The sequence below is a fragment of the Lygodium microphyllum genome, chromosome 30, assembly GCF_053477565.2.
Source record: "Lygodium microphyllum isolate KBCC chromosome 30, Lygodium_microphyllum_v1.1.10, whole genome shotgun sequence".
NCBI lineage: Eukaryota > Viridiplantae > Streptophyta > Polypodiopsida > Schizaeales > Lygodiaceae > Lygodium > Lygodium microphyllum.
This window is the reverse complement of record NC_141164.1, coordinates 33,031,020-33,051,187: the sequence shown is the minus strand read 5'-3', so window position 1 is coordinate 33,051,187 and position 20,168 is coordinate 33,031,020. Positions and strand designations below refer to the sequence as shown.

At 39.0% G+C, this 20,168-nt stretch overlaps 1 protein-coding gene across 3 annotated transcripts in view; it reads left to right on the top strand.

Moving 5' to 3' along the window:
• Window positions 1–18,561, top strand: part of LOC148009699 (lipid-binding serum glycoprotein family protein) — a 31,807-nt gene extending 13,246 nt beyond the window's left edge. Inside the window, exons 2-7 of one of the 3 annotated variants that reach the window (XR_015689691.1) lie at window positions 12,719–12,858; window positions 15,838–16,189; window positions 16,270–16,518; window positions 17,273–17,398; window positions 17,537–17,765; window positions 18,315–18,561. Coding sequence is in view for 1 of the 3 variants with exons in the window: in XM_087672768.1 (XP_087528894.1) it covers window positions 12,719–12,858; window positions 15,838–16,189; window positions 16,270–16,518; window positions 17,273–17,398; window positions 17,537–17,713 (1,044 nt within the window). In the remaining 2 variants the exon portion in view is untranslated. Of the gene's footprint in view, window positions 1–12,718; window positions 12,859–15,837; window positions 16,190–16,269; window positions 16,519–17,272; window positions 17,399–17,536; window positions 17,881–18,314 lie in introns of those variants that run through there. The other 2 variants (XR_015689690.1, XM_087672768.1) reach the window with 2 other exon arrangements.
• Window positions 18,562–20,168: the final 1,607 nt, after the last annotated feature.

Sequence of the window (20,168 nt, the reverse complement as noted above, 5' to 3'; positions counted from 1 at the left end):
CAACTTGTTCTTTAACATTGAGAAGCTGAATTCTGCATATGAAATGTGGCAAAGACTTGAGAAACTGTGTGCTAAAAAAAGTGCAGCCAACAAGGTTTATTGGCTGAAAAAGTTGATGGACCTTCGCATGAAGGAAGATACAGGCATGTTTGTACATTTGAACGAGTTCAACTGAACTTTGGATTTCCACATTGGTAATGAGTTCAAGACTACTTTCTTGCTATGCACTTTGCTTGAAAGTTGGGATACTTTTAGGACAGCCTTGAGTAACTCAAATGCTCAGTTGCTATATTCTAATGTGGAGAGTTCTTTGCTGATGGAAAAACTCAACATGAAAATAATTCAGCAAACAAGTCTAATGCATTGCACACTAGGGGCAGATTTCAGCAAAAGGGCAGTTTTGAAAATAGAGCACGCAATAAGTCTCATGGAAAAAATGTGGAGTATTATCATTGTGGCAAGAAAGGGCACTAGGAACGGGATTGTTTTCAATTGAGGAAAGAGAAAGGGAAAAGCAAAAACACTGAAGGCAACAAGGCTGAGAAAAAGGATAACCAACTTGCAAAGAAAAGCAGTGTGAAGATAGAGGAGATAAATGTAGTCACTCATGAGAATGACAGTGGTGGGGATATACTTCTTGCTTTTTCTTTGAGTGCACATACATTGATTGTAGATTTTGATGATGACATGCACACTTGGATACTTGATTTAGGTGCATCTTTTCATATTACACCACATCATGAATGGTTTCTTGACTACAATGGTGGTGCACGTAGTGTTTTTCACTTCGGGGATAACTATGCATATAAATTGCAGGTATTGGCAGTGTGAAATTGGAATTTCAGCATGGCTCCATGTTTGTTTTGCATAATGTGAGGCATGTACCTCAGCTCAAGAAGAGCTTGATAAGCACAAGGCAGCTCGATGATGAAGGCTGTCACACCACCTTTGGGAATAGCATATGGAAAATTTGTAGAGGCGCTCGGATTGTTGCCAAGGGCTCCAAAAGTGATACTTTGTATCCTTTGCATGTATCTAGTATGCATGACTATATAGTCGCTATAATTGAGCAGCCAAGTGTTTCTTTGTGGTATAGCCAGTTGGGACACATGAGTCAAATTGGAATGAAAGCGCTTTTTTGTTTGGGTTATTTGCGTCTTTGAGGTATGATGATTTTGAACAATGTGATCATTGTATTTATGGTAAGTATGCTCAAATGTCACATAAAAAATCTCTCTCTAAAGTTCTCACTCTTAGAGTTGGTACATTCAGATGTATGTCAGATGCCAAGGTTATCTCTAGGGGGAAATAAGTATTTCATTACTTTTGTTGATAATGCCACACATAAAGTATGGGCTTATCCAATCTGTCGTAAAGATGGAGGGTTTGGATAAATTTAAAAAATTCATAGCACTTGTTGAAAATCAGACTAGCAAGACATTAAAGTGTCTTCGCTTTGATAATGGTAGGAAATATGTGGTCAAAGCCTTTCAGAACTTTTGTGATGACAAAGGGATTAAAAGGGAGCTCATTGCCCCTCACAATCTACCCCAAAATGGTGTTGTAGAGCATATGAACATGACCATTCAAGACAGTGTCCGTACAATGTTGTTACATGGTGCTTTACCTCATGGATTTTGGGCGGAGGTTGTTATGACAGCTGTACACTTAATTGGTCACCAAACATGTCTTTTTTTGGGGGGGGGGTTTCCTCAAGAAGTGTGGTCGAGTAAGCCACCTTCATATGCTCTCTTGAGAGGGTTTGGTTGCAAGGCATTTATGCACATTTGCAAGGAAGAACGCAACAGACTTGAGCCAAAGTCTTGTAAATGCATTTTCTTAAGATATGGTGATGAGGGTGAAATGGGATATAGGTTACAGGATTCTAAAAAAATGAAAATTGTATGCTGCAATGATGTTATTTTCCGGGAAGATCGCATGCACAAGTAGCCTGAAAAGATTGAGGAAGTCAGAAGGGTTGTATTTTGAGAAGATGTATTGATAGGATAGCAAAGGATGCCCGCTAGACCAGCAGTAAATACTTGCTGTAAATGTCCCTGAAAATGCATGGCCTTTGGAACAACCAGAACCAGCTGTACAGCATGCTGAATGTGCAGAACAACAAGCTGTTAATGCAGATTTGTAGGTTGAACAACCGGCAAATCTTGATTGTTGGTCCGTAGGTCGACCAGAATGCAAAGACATCTAGATAGGTTTGTTCCTAGTGTCAATTATTTGGCTGATTGTCATCTTGACAGATCGTGGTGAGCCGTCATGCTTCAAGGTAGCAATGGATAGAAAAGATAGCAAGAAATGGCATAAGATTATGTTGTTAAAGATGGAATCTCTCATGAAAAATGATACTTGGGATTTAGTGCATTTGCCTAAAGGGCAGAAAGTGCTACCATGCAAATGGATTTACGAAGTGAAAGTCACTTCTGGTTCTTTGTCAAGATACAAGGCACGACTGGTTGCTAAAGGGTACAAGCAAGAACATGGAATTGATTTTGATTAAAAAAATTCTCATGTAGTCCAAATGATTACTTTGCAAACCATTTTGAGCTTGGTTGCATCTGAAGATATGGAACTCATATAGATGGATGTAAAAATAGCTTTCTTACATGGTGATTTGCATGAGGAGATCTATATGTAGTAGCCTGAGGGTTTTGTTGCAAAGGGGAAAAAACACATGGTATGTAAACTCAATAAGAGTTTGTATGGGCTGAAACAAGCACCGCAAGAATGGTATCATAAATTTGATACATTTATGCAATCTCAGGGATTCCATAGATCTCAGGTTGATCGTTGCTTATATACCAAAAAGGCAGCATATGACAGCCTTATTCTCTTTGTTTTGTATGTGGATAACATGCTAATTGCAGGTAGGGATGTTCATGCCTTGGACTCCTTAAAACAAAGCCTACACAATAGCTTTGATATGAAGGATCTTGGTGAGGCTAATCATATCCTTGGCATGCGTATACTTGGGGACAGATCACAGGGTCTTCTCTATTTTTCACAGCAGGAGTATGTTACTAAGGTTTTGAAGCGTTTCAATATGGAGAGGAGGGAAAGCCATTGGTGTACTATTGCCTCCATATGTGAAACCTAGTGTAGATGACAACTCTACATTTGATGATGGAAAGGTTGAGATGGCCAAGATTCCTTATGCTTCAGCCTGTTGGTAGCTTGATGTATGCTATTGTTGCTACACGTCTTGACATTGCATTTGCGGTGGGAGTGGTCAGCAAGTACATGGTATATCCTGGCAAAAAGCATTGGAAAGCAGTGAAGGGTATCATGAGATACTTCAAAGGCACAAAGAACTTGTGTATGTGCTTCGGGAAGCAAAAGTCATCGGTTATTAGCTTCACGGATACAGACTATGCTGAATATGTTGACTATAGGAAGTCTACTTTAGGATATGTGTTCATGTTCACAGGGGGAGCAGTCTCTTGGATATCCACGTTGCAGAAGTGTGTTGTATTGTTTACTGTAGAGGCACAGGGTATGTGGTTGCCATTGAGGTATGTAAGGAGGCTTTATGGCTTTCACGTCTGGTGTGAGAGCTTGGCATTACAGAGGTTCCTATCCTCCACTATGATAGTCAAAGTGCTATCATGCTAGCACGGAATCCTGTCGTTCATGCAAAGACAAAGCATATATAGGTGAAGTATCATTTTTATGAGGGAGGTACTTGACAACAAGAGCGTTGAGCTTGTCAAGGTACATACAGATGATTACCTTGCAGACCTTCTTACGAAGGTTTTTCCAATAGAGCGGTTTGCTCATTGCTGCTATATGATGGGGGTTGGATAGTAAATGTGTATTTTAGCTTTGTACATACATAGACTTAGTTAATTCTTTCCTTGTACATTTAGGCACGTTGCTGTTAGATGGATTCGTAAAGACAGAGAGAAAACCATGAAACTTCTGAGCACGAGTGATTCTTCTCCTCCCAACCACGCCTAGATAAGTGCTGACTCTCTACACGGATTTCTTTGCCAGTCGTCAACTTCCTGGAGTCCTACTATTCCTGGACTCTCTTACTCTCTAGGCTCCCCTTAACCCTGTTCGGGCGCCCAAGAGCTCGGACGGTCATTCTTGTGCATGTTCCCCTAGATTTACCTTAATGTGACATTAAATGTCACTTTTAATGTCACATTCCATATTTATGACCTTAATGTGACATTAAATATCACATTTAATGTCACATTAATGTCACATTTCCTTCCCCTTAAGAATCGGTTTCGTCCTCGAAAACGATACTTGGAAGGTCTAACTGTAAATCGGGAAACCTTTTCTTTAAAGTACTTACTCGCTCCCATGTTGAGCTTTCCTCTGAACAATCTTTCCACTTAACCAAACATTCTTGATAAATAGTATTCCTCGTTCGCCTATTACGAACATTTAATATTTTTTCTGGTTCATGTGGATTAGATTGGTCATAGAATAACTCCTCAATATTATCATTTAAGATTAGATTATCCAAATCACCCAGCTTTTTCCTTAATTTACTTACATGAAAAACTGGATGTATTTTACTACCAGCAGGTAGTTGGAGCTTATAAGCCAATTCTCCCACCCTTTTAAGTATTATGAAAGGACCACAATACCTTGGTGAAAGCTTTGGACAGTGTCCCTTTTTCATAGTTTTAGTTTGTTCAGGCACCTTAAGATAGACCAATTCTCCTTCTTCAAAGGAGATGTCTCTTCGGTGAGGATCTGCATATGCTCTAGCTCGATTTTGAGCTTTTTTGATATTTTCTTGAGCAAATTTTAACATACTATTCATATCCTCCAAAAAATCTTTAGCTGCCTGAACCTTTTCCTTATGCAGTCCTACTGCAAAAGGAGCTCTGGGCTGAAACCCATACATTAACATAAATGGACTATATCCAGTGGAAGAGTGCTTGGCACTGTTATATGCAAACTCTGCTATCGGTAAATACTCTTCCCAATTAGTTTGCCTTTTACTTACATATGCCCTAAGCATATCTTCAAGAATTTGGTTGACCCTTTCAGTTTGCCCATCTGTTTGCGGGTGATCCGCCGTACTCATGCTAAGTTTAGTATCCAATTTCCTAAATACCGCACGCCAAAAATGGCTATCAAATTTTCTATCCCGATCAGAAACTATATTTGCCGGAAGGCCATACAATCGGTATATATTCTCTACGAACAATCTAGCCAATTTTGGTGTTTTAACATCAGTTGAAGTTGGAATGAACCTAGCCATTTTGGTTAACCTATCCACAATCACCCACACAGAGTCGTGCCCCCTTTGTGTTCTAGGTAGAGCAACAATAAAGTCCATGGAGATACTCTCCCATTTTCCCGAAGGAATTTCTAATGGATGGAGAAGTCCTCCCATTTTTAATTTTTCAGCTTTATTAACTTGGCATTTATTACATTTGACCACATAGTCAAGGACGTCCTTATTCATTCCAGGCCAATAGAACTGTCTTTTAATAAGACTATAAGTCTTATTAACTCCTGGATGTCCCGCACTAGGGGTATCATGACACTCAAAGAGTATCTGGCGCCTTATTTCTATATCTTTCGGGACACATACCCTACCCTTGTAGAGTAAATAACCATTATCAATGGTAAAATTCTTCCACTTGAATCCAGTTTGAGCAACCCCTGATGCTCCATTTCCTTGTTGAACATCCTCAGATATTCCTTCCTCAGTAGAAGCACTTTCAGTTGGATCCCCATTTTTTATTGCTTCCCATATGTTGGAATATGCCGGATCAACCTGGCATTTTCCTTTTAAAGATTCAAGCAAGTTGGAAGTGAACTGAGTAAAACTCAATTCATTAATGATGGGCATTCTGCTGAGTGCATCAGCTACTATATTATACTTTCCTTTTCTATATCTTATCTCATAGTCGAACTCTTGGAGGAGTTCGGCCCATCTGGCTTTACGCCCGTGTAAATCTGGTTGATCATTAAGCCACTTAATGCTTTCATGATCTGATAAAATCAAAAGTTTGGCACCATACAAATAGTGCCTCCATTTCTTCATTGCATGTACTATTGCATACAGCTCCCTCTCATAAACAGAATAATTCTGTTTTGCACGATCTAATTTCTTGCTTTCAAAAGCAACTGGTCGACCTTCTTGTAATAAGACCGCGCCTATTGCCTTATCACTGGCATCAGCTTCAACCACAAATGGTTTATTGGGATCCACTATTAATAATACTGGAGCTGTAGCAATAGCTACCTTAAGTTTTTGAAAACTTTCATTTTGATCTGTTCCCCAATTAAAACTTTTCCCTTTCCCTTTAAGTTGGTGTGTCATTGGAACAGCTATTTTGGCATAATCTCGAATGAATCTACGATAAAATCCAGATAAACCTAGCAAGATCTGCAGCTCTTCCAGGTTCCTTGGAGGTGGCCATTCAATAATTGCCCTTACTTTTTCTGGATCCATGTTGATTCCCTCTTTCGAGATAATATGCCCTAGATATTTGACCTCGTGTGCAAAGAATTCACATTTAGTTTTCTTCGCATAAAGGGAATGTGTTCTTAACAGTTGGAATACTAATTGTAAGTGTTCCAAATGTTCTTCTCTTGATTTACTAAAGATCAAGATATCATCCAAAAAGACTACTACAAAATGTCCTAGATAGGGCCGTAAAACACTATTCATCAGCTTCATAAAGGTAGTTGGTGCATTAGTGAGGCCAAAAGGCATCACCAAAAAATCATAATGCCTGTATCTAGTACGAAATGCCGTCTTGGAAACATCTTGTGCCTTAATTCTTATTTGGTGATAACCTGATCTTAAATCTATCTTTGTGAAGAATTTTGCCCCTTGCAATTGATCAAAAAGATCTTCCATTCTGGGCATAGGAAATTTATTCTTCACCGTTATTTTATTAAGTGCTCTATAATCAACACAAAGTCGCATAGAACCATCTTTTTTCTTTACCAATAAAATTGGTGAAGCCCAAGGTGAATTACTGGGTTGAATAAACCCTTTATCCAGGTAATCCTTAATTTGTCTTTCAACTTCTTAATGCTGTGTTTCACTTAACCTATACGGTGGTTTTGAAATTGGGCGTGTATCCTTATTTATATCAATTGGGTGATTTATATCACCCCTATCTGGTGGAAGACCACTTGGTAAATCAGAAGGAAACACATCTTTAAAATCATCTAACAAACTATTCAATTCATTATTAACATTCAACTCACAAACATAAGAAAATTGCTGCTTTATATTACAGAAAGTAAAAGTATTCTGTACAGGAAAAGACCATAGCATATATACTTCACAAACTTCCTTCTTTATCAGCTTTTGAACTTCAGTAGAACACAGCAAAGGATTATCAGATACTTCATGTTCACCTTGAATGACAAAAGTCTTACCATCCTTTTCAAATTCCAGTGTATTATGGTGATAGCTACGTTTTAAGGATGGTTCCAATCCCCATAGCCACTCCCTCCCTAGAGCAATATCAGCTCTTTCCATGTTCATTATTTGGAAATCAAGCTTATCTTTATATGAATCTCAATTTCCAAATTGGATACCATTGTATCCCATATTTTATTGTCTTGGCCTTGCATCATACGAACAACATATTGATGCTCACTGTTTTGTTGGGGAAGTTTCAATTTTTTGACAAGTGCATAATTTATAAAATTATGTGTGGCAGAGTCATCAATCATGACTCTAACCCTTTTTCCAGCTATCAATCGATGTACTCTAAGTAAATCATGTGGCCCAAAAGTAGGCTGCCGCATAGAAGTTGACATACAACACTTATGTTGTACATCCCTGTGCAAGACCTCTAAAGATTTGTACTTTTCATGGCCCTTTAATTCTAAGGTCTGCACTACATGGATTTGTTTTTCTTTTTCCTTGCCCTTGTCCTTATCCTTTCCTTTGTCTTCTCCCTTTTTCTTTTGAGGGCAATTCCAAGCAGCATGGTTAGGGGATAGGCAATTAAAACACAACTTTTCTTTTTTGGCTTTATCAAAGTCATCAGGACCTAACTTTGGCCTCATATATGGTTTCTTTTCAAAAGGTTGTTTTTTACCCTTTAAAAATGGCATTTTCCTTTTAAATTTGCCCACAAATTTTGAGGTTTCCAATTCCTTAGACTTGGGCTCCGTATCAGTGAGACTAGTGAGTGTACCTGGACGCATACTATCTTCATAAATTAATGCAAATTTAATTGCCTCTTCCAGCGTCTTGGGTAAACTCCGTTTTACTTCCTTTTTACAGGCTTTATCGAGTCCCCTAATGAATCCTCTTGTTTTTTGGAATTCATCTATTCCTTCTAGTTTGAGGATTATCTCACGATATTCCTCCAAATATGTCAGCAGGGGTCTTCCCTTTTGTCTGACATAATCCCAATCTTCCCAATTTATTTCCATTTCATTTTCAGGAAGAAATTCTTTCAAAAAGACGGATTCAAATTGAGCCCAAGTTTCAGGTATTTTATTCGCCTCCTTTAAAGTTCGCCACTACTTATATGCTTTGGGCCCCAAAGTTAAACTAGCCTCCAGTGCTTGTAGATGTGGTGGGGTATTTTTTAATTTATGTAAATCTTCCCATTTTTGGAGGAAATTAAAGATTATGTCTTTATTCCTATCTTTTTCCTCCCCGTAAAATTGAGGTGGTTTCATATCCTTTAGAACTGGATTATCCCTCAATTTATAGTAAGGTTGGGGTTCCTTAGGATCTCGCATAGTCACATCTAAATCTTTCGATGAAGATGGGACATCCGAGGTTTCTATCTTATTTTTATCTCTTTCCAATAATAAAGTTAATTGAGATTTTATTTCAGTAAGTGTTTGGGTTAAAAATTCCATTTGAACCCCCTGAGTTTGCACACGAGCAGTAAGATCATCGAATTGCTCTCGCGTAGCAAAAAATTCTTCCCATTGTTCTTCTTGTATGTCTGGTTCATGGGGATCTACCATAGGTTGATCCCCGGAACTAGAACTTTCCATTACCCTTTCTTTCCCTTTTTCTGCCATTAATACACTGGAATTGGAAAGCAAAAATAAGAAATTTGCATACAAAGTAAAGTAGTTCCCTGATTTTTAATGGCAGGCAGTGGCTGTTGATTTGGAAAGAAACTCGAAGAGTAAGAAACAGATTGTATCTTCCCGGATTAGAACAGTAAAGTAATCATGCTGGAAATTCAATTTCCTGACTTCAGTCGTGTATGATATTTTTCCGTCCGTCTCACAGCAGTTGCCTCATGCACAGCAATCGTGACAACAGTCGTGTCACATTTTATATTTTGCCTCCGTTGATCACTATCAGATCACGTTTTGCCTCACTGCTGATGTCTCACGACTGATGCAACTAACGCCTCACCTTTGTTGACCAGAAACAGAATCTTTTGTCTCATGCTGGTTCATCCGACAGGTCGGACCAGAGACGAATCCCCTTTTCTTTTTCGCCTTACGCCAGTCGACGGACCAGAGACGAATCTCTTTCTCCTTTTCGCCTTACGCCAGTCGTTTTGTCCCCAAAAAAAAAAATGTCACTTACGTGACGTGGCGTTTCTCACTTTTGTTTTTCTTCACGGCCCGTTGCGTTTTCACGGCGCCTGGTACCCACGCGACTTTTCGAAAAACTGACGGCCTGACGGACTACTGACAATTTGACGAACGATTGACGATCTGAGACGTTGAACCATAGGCTCTGATACCAATGTTAGATGGATTTGTAAAGACAGAGAGAAAACCATGAAACTTCTGAGCACGAGTGATTCTTCTCCTCCCAACCACGCCTAGATAAGTGCTGGCTCTCTATACGGATTCCTTTGCCAGCCGTCAACTTCCTGGAGTCCTACTATTCTTGGACTCTCTTACTCTCTAGGCTCCCCTTAACCCCGTTCGGGCGCCCAAGAGCCCGGACGGTCATTCTCGTGCATGTTCCCCTAGATTTACCTTAATGTGACATTAAATGTCACTTTTAATGTCACATTCCATATTTATGACCTTAATGTGACATTAAATGTCACATTAATGTCACAGTTGCCTTTAGGTGGGAGGTTGTTAGGAATAAAGGGTCATCGTGCCTTTTACGGTGTTTGTATATGTACTTCATATATATTATAAAAAAAACCTAAAGTAGTACATTAAATGATTGTACCCACATCGAGTCGTGCTCACTCTCTTCCTCACTCTCTACTATGTACTCACTCTCTCTTTCTCTTTGTTGAGAAACGACTTTGCTTGTCTCTATCCGTGTACACTCTTTGCCTTAACATTGTGTCCTTCTTATCTCATGATACCTTTCACTACTTCCCAATGCTTTCTAGCAGGATGTGCCATGTACTTGCTAATCACTCCCACCGCAAATGCTATGCCAGGGCGTGTAGCAACCATAGTATACATCAAGCTATCCATAGCTGAAGAATATGGAATCTTGGCCATTTCAGCTTTTTCATCATTAGATGTAGGGCTATCCTCTGCATTGAGTTTCGCACTTGGCGGCAATGGTATGCCAAATGCTTTTTCCCCTTTCATTTTCTAACACTGCAAAATTTTGGATATATACTCATGTTGCGACACAGATAAAGAAGACCTTTCGATCTATCCTCGAGTATACGTATGCCAAGCATGTGATTTGCTTCACCAAGATCCTTCATGTCATTTTGCTATGTAGGTTCTGCTTCAATGTGTCCAAAGCATGAACATCCCTACCACCAATCAGCATGTCATCCACATATAAAACCAACATAATAAGGTTGCCAATTGCTGCCTTCTTGGTATACAAGCAATGATCAACTTGACTAGTTTTGAATCCTTGAGATTGCATGAATCTATGAAACTTATGATACCATTCATGCAGTGCTTGTTTCAAGCTTTTGTCCATACAAGCTTTTGTTGAGTTTACATACCATCTTTTCCTGCCCTTTGGGCACAAAGCCTTCTAGCTGTTGCATATATCTGTCCTCATGCAGATCACCATGTAAGAAAGCAGTCTTAACATCCATTTGTATGAGTTCCATATTCTCACATGCAACCAAGTCCAATATGGTTCACAAAGTAGTCATCTTGACTATAGGAGAAAAGATTTTGTTGAAATCATTCCCATGTTCCTGTTTGTATCCCTTTGCAACAAGTCGTGCTTTGTATTTTGGTGAGGAACTAAAAGTGACCTTCATCTTGTACACCCATTTGCATGGTAGGGCTTTTTGCCCCTTGGTCAAATACACCAAATCTCAAGTACCATTCTTCTTTAGAGATTCCATCTCTAACAGCATAGCTTTATACTATTTCTTGGTATCCTCTCTGTCCAATGCTTCCTTGAAGCATAACAGTTTACCACAATCTATCAATATGATGTAATTAGCAACATCATATGCACTAGGAACAATTCTATTTGGTTGTTTTGTATTTTTGGTCGACCTACGGACCCAATGATCAATGTTTGCTGGCTGTTCAGCTTGCAAATCTGCATTAACAGCTTGCTATTCAAATGGCTTAGCATGTTGTCTTGCCTATTCCGGTTGTTCTAATGGCACATTTTCTTGTTTGAAACTATGGTATATTATGGGTAACTTCTTGCAGATCAATTTCAGCATTATACCTTGGATTTATAGGGTCTACAACAAGTATTTATTGCTGTACAATGGGCACTCTTTGTTGTCTTACAGGCATCTCTTCTTGGAACACAACCCTTGTGACTTCCTTAAGCTTTTCGGGTTGTTTATGCATGTGATCTTCCCAAAAGATAACATCATTGTTGCATACAATTTTCTTTTTCTCAGGATCTCATAATCTATACTCCATTTCACCATCGTCACCATATCCTACGAAAATGCATTTATAGGACTTTGGCTCCAATTTGTTGCATTTTTGTTTGTGTATATGCACAAAAGCTTCACAACCAAACACTCTCAAATGCGCATACAAAGATGGCTTGCCCAACCACACTTCTTAAGGGACTCTCTTCCCCAAAGACTTGTTCGGTGAGATCGATTTATCAAGTGTACGACCGTCATAACAGCCTCTGTCCAAAATCCACAAGGTAATGCAGCATGACAGCATGGTACGGACCTTCTCTTGAATAGTCCTATTCATATGCTCTGGTTTTTCTCCTAGGTGTGATTAATAGATTTTTTTTTTTGAGAGAAAAAACAACTTTGGTGTTGATCATCTCCACTCTCGGCAAAAAGCTTAAATAATTGAATGCCATACTGTAGTTGTTGTCAATGAAACATTGGGGGTGTGATTGTAAGACCTTGCAACGGACTCAATCTTGCATTTTTTTGAGTTTTGGCTTTCAGAAAACTCCTTTCAATACAAGGCTAAGAGGTGCTTTCGGCACAGCAAGAGGCCAAGCTCCATTAGAACATGCCCCCAAGTTTTTGGTGACTTTATTCTCCATCTTACCAGGGAATCAAAATTCACTCTTGAAAATCAAGAAATGATTGTGTACACATTTGGGAGGAAATTAGTAGTTTGACACGGTGAGTCAATATTCTCACTTAACATGGATCCTTGAGAAAAAAGCTCATACTACAAGGGGTATAATCAGACCAGTGCTTTCTTATTTTCTGGTCCATCTGTCTAGTGACTTTTAGTAGGGGTGTGTATCTGCATCATTCTCAGAAGGAGAGGCTTTCTCTGTTTGCATTTGATGTTTAATTGATGTATGAAGAAACTACAACTGGATTATATGTTCTTTTAATTGTACATACCAAGGACTTATAGATGTTTCCTTTTGTGAAAGGTGCTTGGGATGCAGGCAGGGGTCTCAACAAATATCAAAGAGGAAGGAGGATCATTGCAATTCACCATTCTTCAATGTGGGACTTACATTCAAGATCTGAATGTGCAATTGCATGGTGGTAGTTCCTGGTTTTATCAATGGTATGATGTGTCAACCTTTTTTTGACCTGTTTTCTGTAGCTGTTTCTTCAAACAGGGCAATGTACTGTTTTCTAGTTACATATATTAGCTTACATTTTATGGATCTCCCATATTTATGTCCTTATGTAGCCGAAGTACTTATAGCTAGTACAGTGGGTTTGTGGCTAACTCTCTGAATAGGCGTGCAATGTGAATGAACATCGAGACACTTGGTGCTCAAGCCTAAAGTCAAAGATCCAAGTGAGTTGTCATATCAGGGGCTTTGGCCACATCAGGGTTAGTCAGTGACAACAGAAGCAGTTGGATGCAAGAGTAAATGCAAATACATTATTGAGTTTGGCAGCTGAATTTTTGAAGATTATGTCGGTTATGTCATTTGTATTCAATCCAGGGTATAAGGTGAGCCTGCCATGATGGGAGATGCCATGAGTTCTATCCTGTTATTAAATCTCTTAGATTATTTAGTTTGGCACCTGAAGTGGTAGTCACATTGGACACTTCAGTTTTTAAGTCGGTTTAGGTGTTTTGAGCTGCAACAGGGCCAGTCCCAGTAGAGGCAGGAGCCACAACAGCAGATTTTAGTAAGCTACATGATTGAGAGGATTCAGTAAGGTAGCTGAAATGATGGTTATTTTGCACACAGTTTGTTTTGTATTTTTCACTCTGGACTCATATTGGACCTATGTTCTTGCAAAAACAGTTCTGCTTATTGAGCTATGTTAATATAAGTGAGCTTTTGGTGTGAACTCGATGGAGAAGGTAGGCATCTAGTGGGCAGCATCATATCATGACGTGGGATACATTTTACTTCCATTTTTAATCTCCTTTGGTCATAGGAGAAATTGCATACTATGGACTTGGGTGTACTCTTGTTTGGCATAATGGAGTACCTAGATGGGTTGATTGTTCAGGATTGTTGGATTGCTATAGTTTGTATGGGTGCTGAGTTGGTGGGTTGGCACAGCATAGTCTGGAAGTGCAAGGACAATAGTTGAGCGCCCAAGCACAAGGGCCATCTAGAAGAACATCCCCAGGCACAACAAGAGGCCAGGGCACTCTGATGTCTGGCAAGCCCTTGGTCAACTCACATTTGGGGATATCCTGAAATCCTTGTAAGCTTCTTCGATGCACTACTGTTGCATTTTATGATCCTTGTAGTGCATTATGACAATTTTGGAGAAGAGCCCCTCTCATGCATTTTTCTAGAACCAGCAACTGCTCACATTTGGGGATATCCTAAAATCCTTGTAAACTTCTTTGCTGCACTCCTGATGCATTTGTGATCCTTGTAGTGCATCATGACAATTTTGGAGAAGAGCATTTCTCATGCATTTTGTAGAATTACCAATTGCCTTGAATGAAATAATGCCTGGAGGCCCGAGGGTCTGTAGCTTGAGTACCAACTCGTGTGTGTCATACTGATTTTGAATGGTGTTAACTCTCTCCTTTGCATATCCAGTTCTGTGGTGAATTGTAGCTCATCAGACTAAGCAACTAGATTTTGTTTCAAAGGGGGGGACACAATCTTGAACCGGAGTCCAAATTATCGTTAAAATTGCCACCACTGGCCTTGGTCCTTGATTAGCTTCGAAATTTCTTTCAGCAGGATTGAGCTTTCTAGAGTGCCATGGGGCTGTTGTGCCATTGTGTTGCAACAATATTGCTTGCATCAATATTTGCCTCAAAAGACTTGTCCAAAGAAGATAGCAAAAGGGCTTGATCTTTGATAAAAATATTCTTGATGGTTTCCGAGCCTTTCCATCAACTACTTTTCAGTGTTTGATTTCTCCTCCCTTTAAGAGCAAGGGTGCTGCTAGCTGCAAACAATGATCTATGAGACTCTTCCATGCCAAGCATGATCTCTGAAGAATCAAACTTGACTGGTCTTCTGCAGGTCCTATGCTTGCACACCATTAACAAGGTCGAAGGAATGTCAACTTGAGTCATGATATGACCTGAGCAATGCATTTTCAAGACATAAAAATTGGACTTATGTGTGTTGAAGATTTTCAAGGCTAAAGACAGTTTTCGATGTTCAGATGTAGCCAGGCTATTGATTTTTCAGACATACCTACTGCAGAGACTTCCCGACTGGTGGTTCATTCAGGCATTGTAATAGTCTTCCTCTTGTTACATAATATTTTTAATATAGAAGTCCCTTACAGGGCTGCTTTGTATTTCGGATTTTGCCTTGGGAAAATTTTTCGGAGGAGTCTGATTAATAGGATATTTTCTCTTATCTGGGTAAGGAAAAGGCTAAAGTCAGACAAGGTTTCCCTTTTTCTTTTTCTTGTTGTGACAGAGTGTGTACGAAGCGCATTTTATAACTTAGGAGGTTGGGAACATCTCAGTATAGGTCCTAGAAGGTGGGACTACTTTTGGGACTGCAGAGAAGGTTAGACACAAGATTTTAGGAGGCTCTTGGTAGTGGTAGTGGGGCGATGAGTGTCCCTTGGGATGTGGTAGCATGGTCCTTTGCCTCAAGTCCATCTGTAGATAGGCAGCATGGCTGTCAGACTCGTTATACCCTCACTGACCTTTGTCCTTGCTCTAGACTTCCCAAACAGATTGGCAAGACAGCAGTCAGGACAGTGGGTGATGGAGATCATCAACTGGCATGTCTGAAAGGCAAGCAGTTTACAAGTGGTAGGGCAGCAGTTAAGACTCCATTTCAGCTATATGCTGGACACTATCCACTCTTTAGCTGTCCACTTGTGGAATCCCTGGGGAAACTTGAGAGGATGAGGAGACTATAAAAGGCTGCCTTCTACATTGTAGCCAGGATTTTTTTGTCTCTGGAATTATTGCAAACTCTTAGGCTTCTTTGACTGATACCATGTTCTTTGGGTGGAACAGAGCGTATAGTTCTAAATGCAGGTAGTTACAAACATCTAACTGCTTTATAAGTCTAGCATATCTGCTGCAAAGATTTTGGTAAGTTCCAGGGATGCTATAACTCTTCAATTTTTACTTTTACAGGTGGATGGATGAACTACAAGATTTCATTCGTGTAGCTGTTGAGGAGCAGTTACAAGAACAGATAGAAGGAGGAGTTCTGAAGCTTAACTCTCTTTTAGTTGCTCTACCAAAGCAGGCTCAAGTTGATAATATTTCTGCACTTAATTTTACTATCATAAGCGAGCCGATAGTTAGTCCTTCATCAATCAGCATTGGCCTGAAAGGTGATTTTTTCAGTTTAATAACCGAAGAGGCATATATTGAGCAAGTTGTGAAATTGCCACCTGGTCTTCTTTGCAGTGGTGACTTGAAAATGGTCACTATTGCTCTCAGCGAGTTTGTGCTCAATTCTGCTGCCGCCACATATTTTACTGTACGTTGTTCACCATGTTATCTATGTCAGTTCTGATGATATTTTCAGCTGGATGGTTATGCTTTTTGCATTCTCTACAGGCTGGTTTGCTCAATTGGCTGGTAAACAAGGTTCCGGACCAATCAATATTAAATACATCGAAGTGGAAGTATCTTATGCCACAGCTCTATAAACAATATCCAAACAAAGACATGTCACTATATTTTGAAGTATCGTCTCCTCCAAGCATTACTGCCACTCTAGATGGACTGGAAGGAGAGGTTTCTGCTCATATGATCATTGAAGTCTTAAATGATGAAAAGATAGTGCCAGTAGCTTCCATTGCTATTGTGAGTTTTCTTCTCCTGATGATGGTTAAAATAATAGTTTCATTCAGCATGAATTGCACTGGAAAACAAATCTCCAAACTCCTTATTTACCAATAGTGCGTCGATGAAGGAAAATATTCCACAAAATACAAGAACACATAGAATTCTGTCTTAGCGAGAAGCTTGATAACAGTCCTATTCTGATTTGGTGTGAGATCATCTGGATTCAGTAGGGAGCGTGTATCTCCTTATTAAATTCAGTGAGCTGTGGGCTGAAGGATGACATGCCCAAAATGGAATGATTGTTTGAGAACACAGAACCTCTGTTCTCATGCGACATTCCTCACCACAAATGAGCGAGCAGCTTCCTCTCAATTTAGCAGAGACTGACAGACAGTAAATACGTCTATCATTCCTTACCACAAGTGCTAGGCCCTTCCTCACAATTTAGTAGAGACTGACTGACAGTAGATACGTCTGTTTATCAGACAGTTCATCAATTATTCTTGCTCTGTTAAATAAAAAGTGTGCTACGAAAGCTCAGCAAGAGAAGAAAATATGTTGAATTTTAGGTTTGTCAGGCAGACATTTAGTAGAGTGCCGAATCTTCTTGTGATGGATGTTGTGAGGCTGCTGATTGTTTGGTCCCCAGTGGGATCTTATTTCTTGTTATGAATATCTGACTTGAGCAGAAAAGTAAAGGTTGTAAAATGTGTACTTTATAATCACACCTATAAACATGGCGGATTGTCCAACTTGTACTTCCTTCTGGCAGGCTGCTTCTGTTAATGGTTTTACTGGCTTAGATGGCAACAACATCACTGGCGAGGTTGCACTGGATGATCTAAGCCTTAGTCTTGAATGGAGCAATGTGGGCAACATTCATTTGCTACTTGTTGAGGTGGTCTCTTTTAGCTAGTCTCTTTGAATAGTCATTCCCTACAATGCAAAGTGTTATAATTCAAGCATCTTTCACTTGATTTAGAAAAGAAACCATTTTCGCATACACAGATGTATTAGAGTGTTAATTTTTGAGCAGGTGTTTGTGCGGTCCCTTACGAAGGATGTACTCGTACCTCTGCTGAATCTAAACCTAAGGAGGGGGTTCCCCTTGCCACTAGTCCGTTCTGTGGAGCTTCAAGATGCAAGTATTAAGTATGGGGAAGGTTTTATTCTGGTTTGTACAGATGTACAATATACAGGTTTTTCATCATGAAGCTCAATACAGGCAGGAACCATGCTTCTAAAATATTGTCCGTTCTGTCAAGGTAAGTTTTCAAGTACTCTCTTGTACCTTCATTGAAAGCCAGATTGTGAAGGTCTGGTATGTGTAAATAAGAATGCAGCAAATGAATGACAAAGAGCCTTTTCACATTTCACAAAGTGCCTGGCTTCTTTTTTGGGGGGATCCTTGAAGAGTTGTTTAAAGTTGGACTTATGAGATACTTGGAACTAAAATTTGGTTCTGTATAGTGGTGAATTTCGTTAATAGTGTAGCGGGCTTTCTTTTCGGGTTTATATTTGGGAAGAATGTTTGTGAGGCTTATTACTCTCCCCCCTGAATGTAGGCATGACTAGAAGCGAATCTAAGGATTTTCTTCCTAGGACTGAGGTAGATGTAAAGGGTCCTTGTTTTTTTCCATGACTCCATAGAATTTTACTTCACAAAATGAGGTCATGGTATTCGCATGTAGTTGTATGGAATTAAGTGTGGCAAACTGAAATGTCGAAGTGGGATGGTTTTTGGCATAGCCGAGTTTATAAAAATGTGACTTGGCTCACCTAAACTGATGGTATGTTTCTTGCTCTATGACTAGACAGAAAGGACTCTTCATTGTAGCTATATCTACAGCCTCGTGTACCAGACCGAGGTTGAGTAATGTTATGAACTAAAACATGTAAGCTATTGTTGATGTGTAGCATTTTCACGAAAGGTGTATTTGGGAGTGGCCAAACAAAAATGATTTTGCCTTCTAGCAATGCTTCACGGAAAGTACATAGTAAGATTATGTATATACTAACATTTGGTAGATCCCAAGCTTGTGTTGACAATAGCTAAAACCTTTCTAGTACAAAGACGATACAAAGTGGATTTGTTTCCGAAGTCTTACGAGTCTGTCAATGTGTGAAGAGTGAAATCTATTTTACATACTGGTCTAGTAGTGTGTGATATTGCAATCAGGTGGTGGTGGTTGTAGCTAAAGCACACCAATGCATCCTTGTATTGATATTTTCATGCATGTATCATTCAAAGGGATTTCTAGGTCATGAGATAGTGTTTGCAGATGCATGAAAAGATTTTAAGTTCATGGTTTACTTAATAGTTAAAATGGATGCATTGATGTTGATGACTCATTTGAGCACATTACCTCAAATTGTGAAAGGGCAACTTTTGAAAGCATTCATCTTTGAAGACGTCAATTAGCTTACATTGTGGTAAAATATTGAGCTTCGTAGCAATTGTATATCGTCATATCTTTGGACCTATTTTTTGCGGTGTAGGTTAGTCATTATATCAATTCAAATTCTCAAAGTGCATGCTATAATGCATTAGACTTTATTTAGTGTAGGTGGTCAATGATTCCATTTTTGGTTGTCATATTACATAGATGGATAAACATAGTAGATATTGGGCAATATTAACTTGAAATAAATTAAAATATTAAGGAGTTTTGATTATTAAATCTAAAATTCAGCACATTTCTATATCTTTGTTATATTTGGGGGCACTTAAGCAACCACAAATTTAGCAATAAAGCACTTGATAGGGAGAGCTAGAATGCTCCTACTCATAGAGAGAGCATGGATTGGCCCCAAAGCTTGGTGCCTTTGTGGTATTTTTAATTTCTAACTAGATATAGGACTTTTACTATGAAACTTAAGAGTTTCAACCATTAGCAGACCACTTTGTGGTATTTCTAATTGGATACAAAAGGACTTGTGACTACTTTAAAACTTAGCTAGGTTGCATATATTGTTATTTTCTTACTTTGATCTGTGTGGTGAGAGGGAGCCCTTGCTATTGGAAATTATGATGGTGTTTCCATGTATTATTTTTTCTAGGCTATTTTCATAGTTATCTCCAAGTTCTTGTACACTTGCATGTTTTTGTTTATTTGCAATCTCAATTGAGAGAGAGAGAGAGGGGCATGTGAGTGCCTCAAGTAATATTTTAACCAATGCCACTTGCATCTTAGTGTAATTGAAACCTTGATTGGCCTTGGATTTTGTGTTAACCTATTCTAGAAGAAATATATTAATGGGAAAGAACAAACTAAATCTTTAAGGCCATTAAGATGGCACCATTAGCAAAGGCTCTACTAGAAATGCTTTGTAGTCCCATTGGTTGGGTTTAACTAAAATCTACTTAAAAAAGAATATGGTAGTTGAATTTAGAGTATTGTGCATACTTAATAGTACAAAAACGATCTATTGGATAAACTATAAAAGGTTTTCTTTTGTCCATATCTTTCCTTTGTGTATATGTATATCAAAGATGTGAATTGTTTGTACAAAAAAAGTAGTAAAATTAAGGCTTGACATGGATATCATAAACATTTGAAGCATAATTGTAGACACACCACTAAAGGATAAGAGCATTTAATGCAGTTGGTAGATATATGCATCGACTACGTAGATGTTTAAGAAAGTTTGCAATACCCAAACAATGG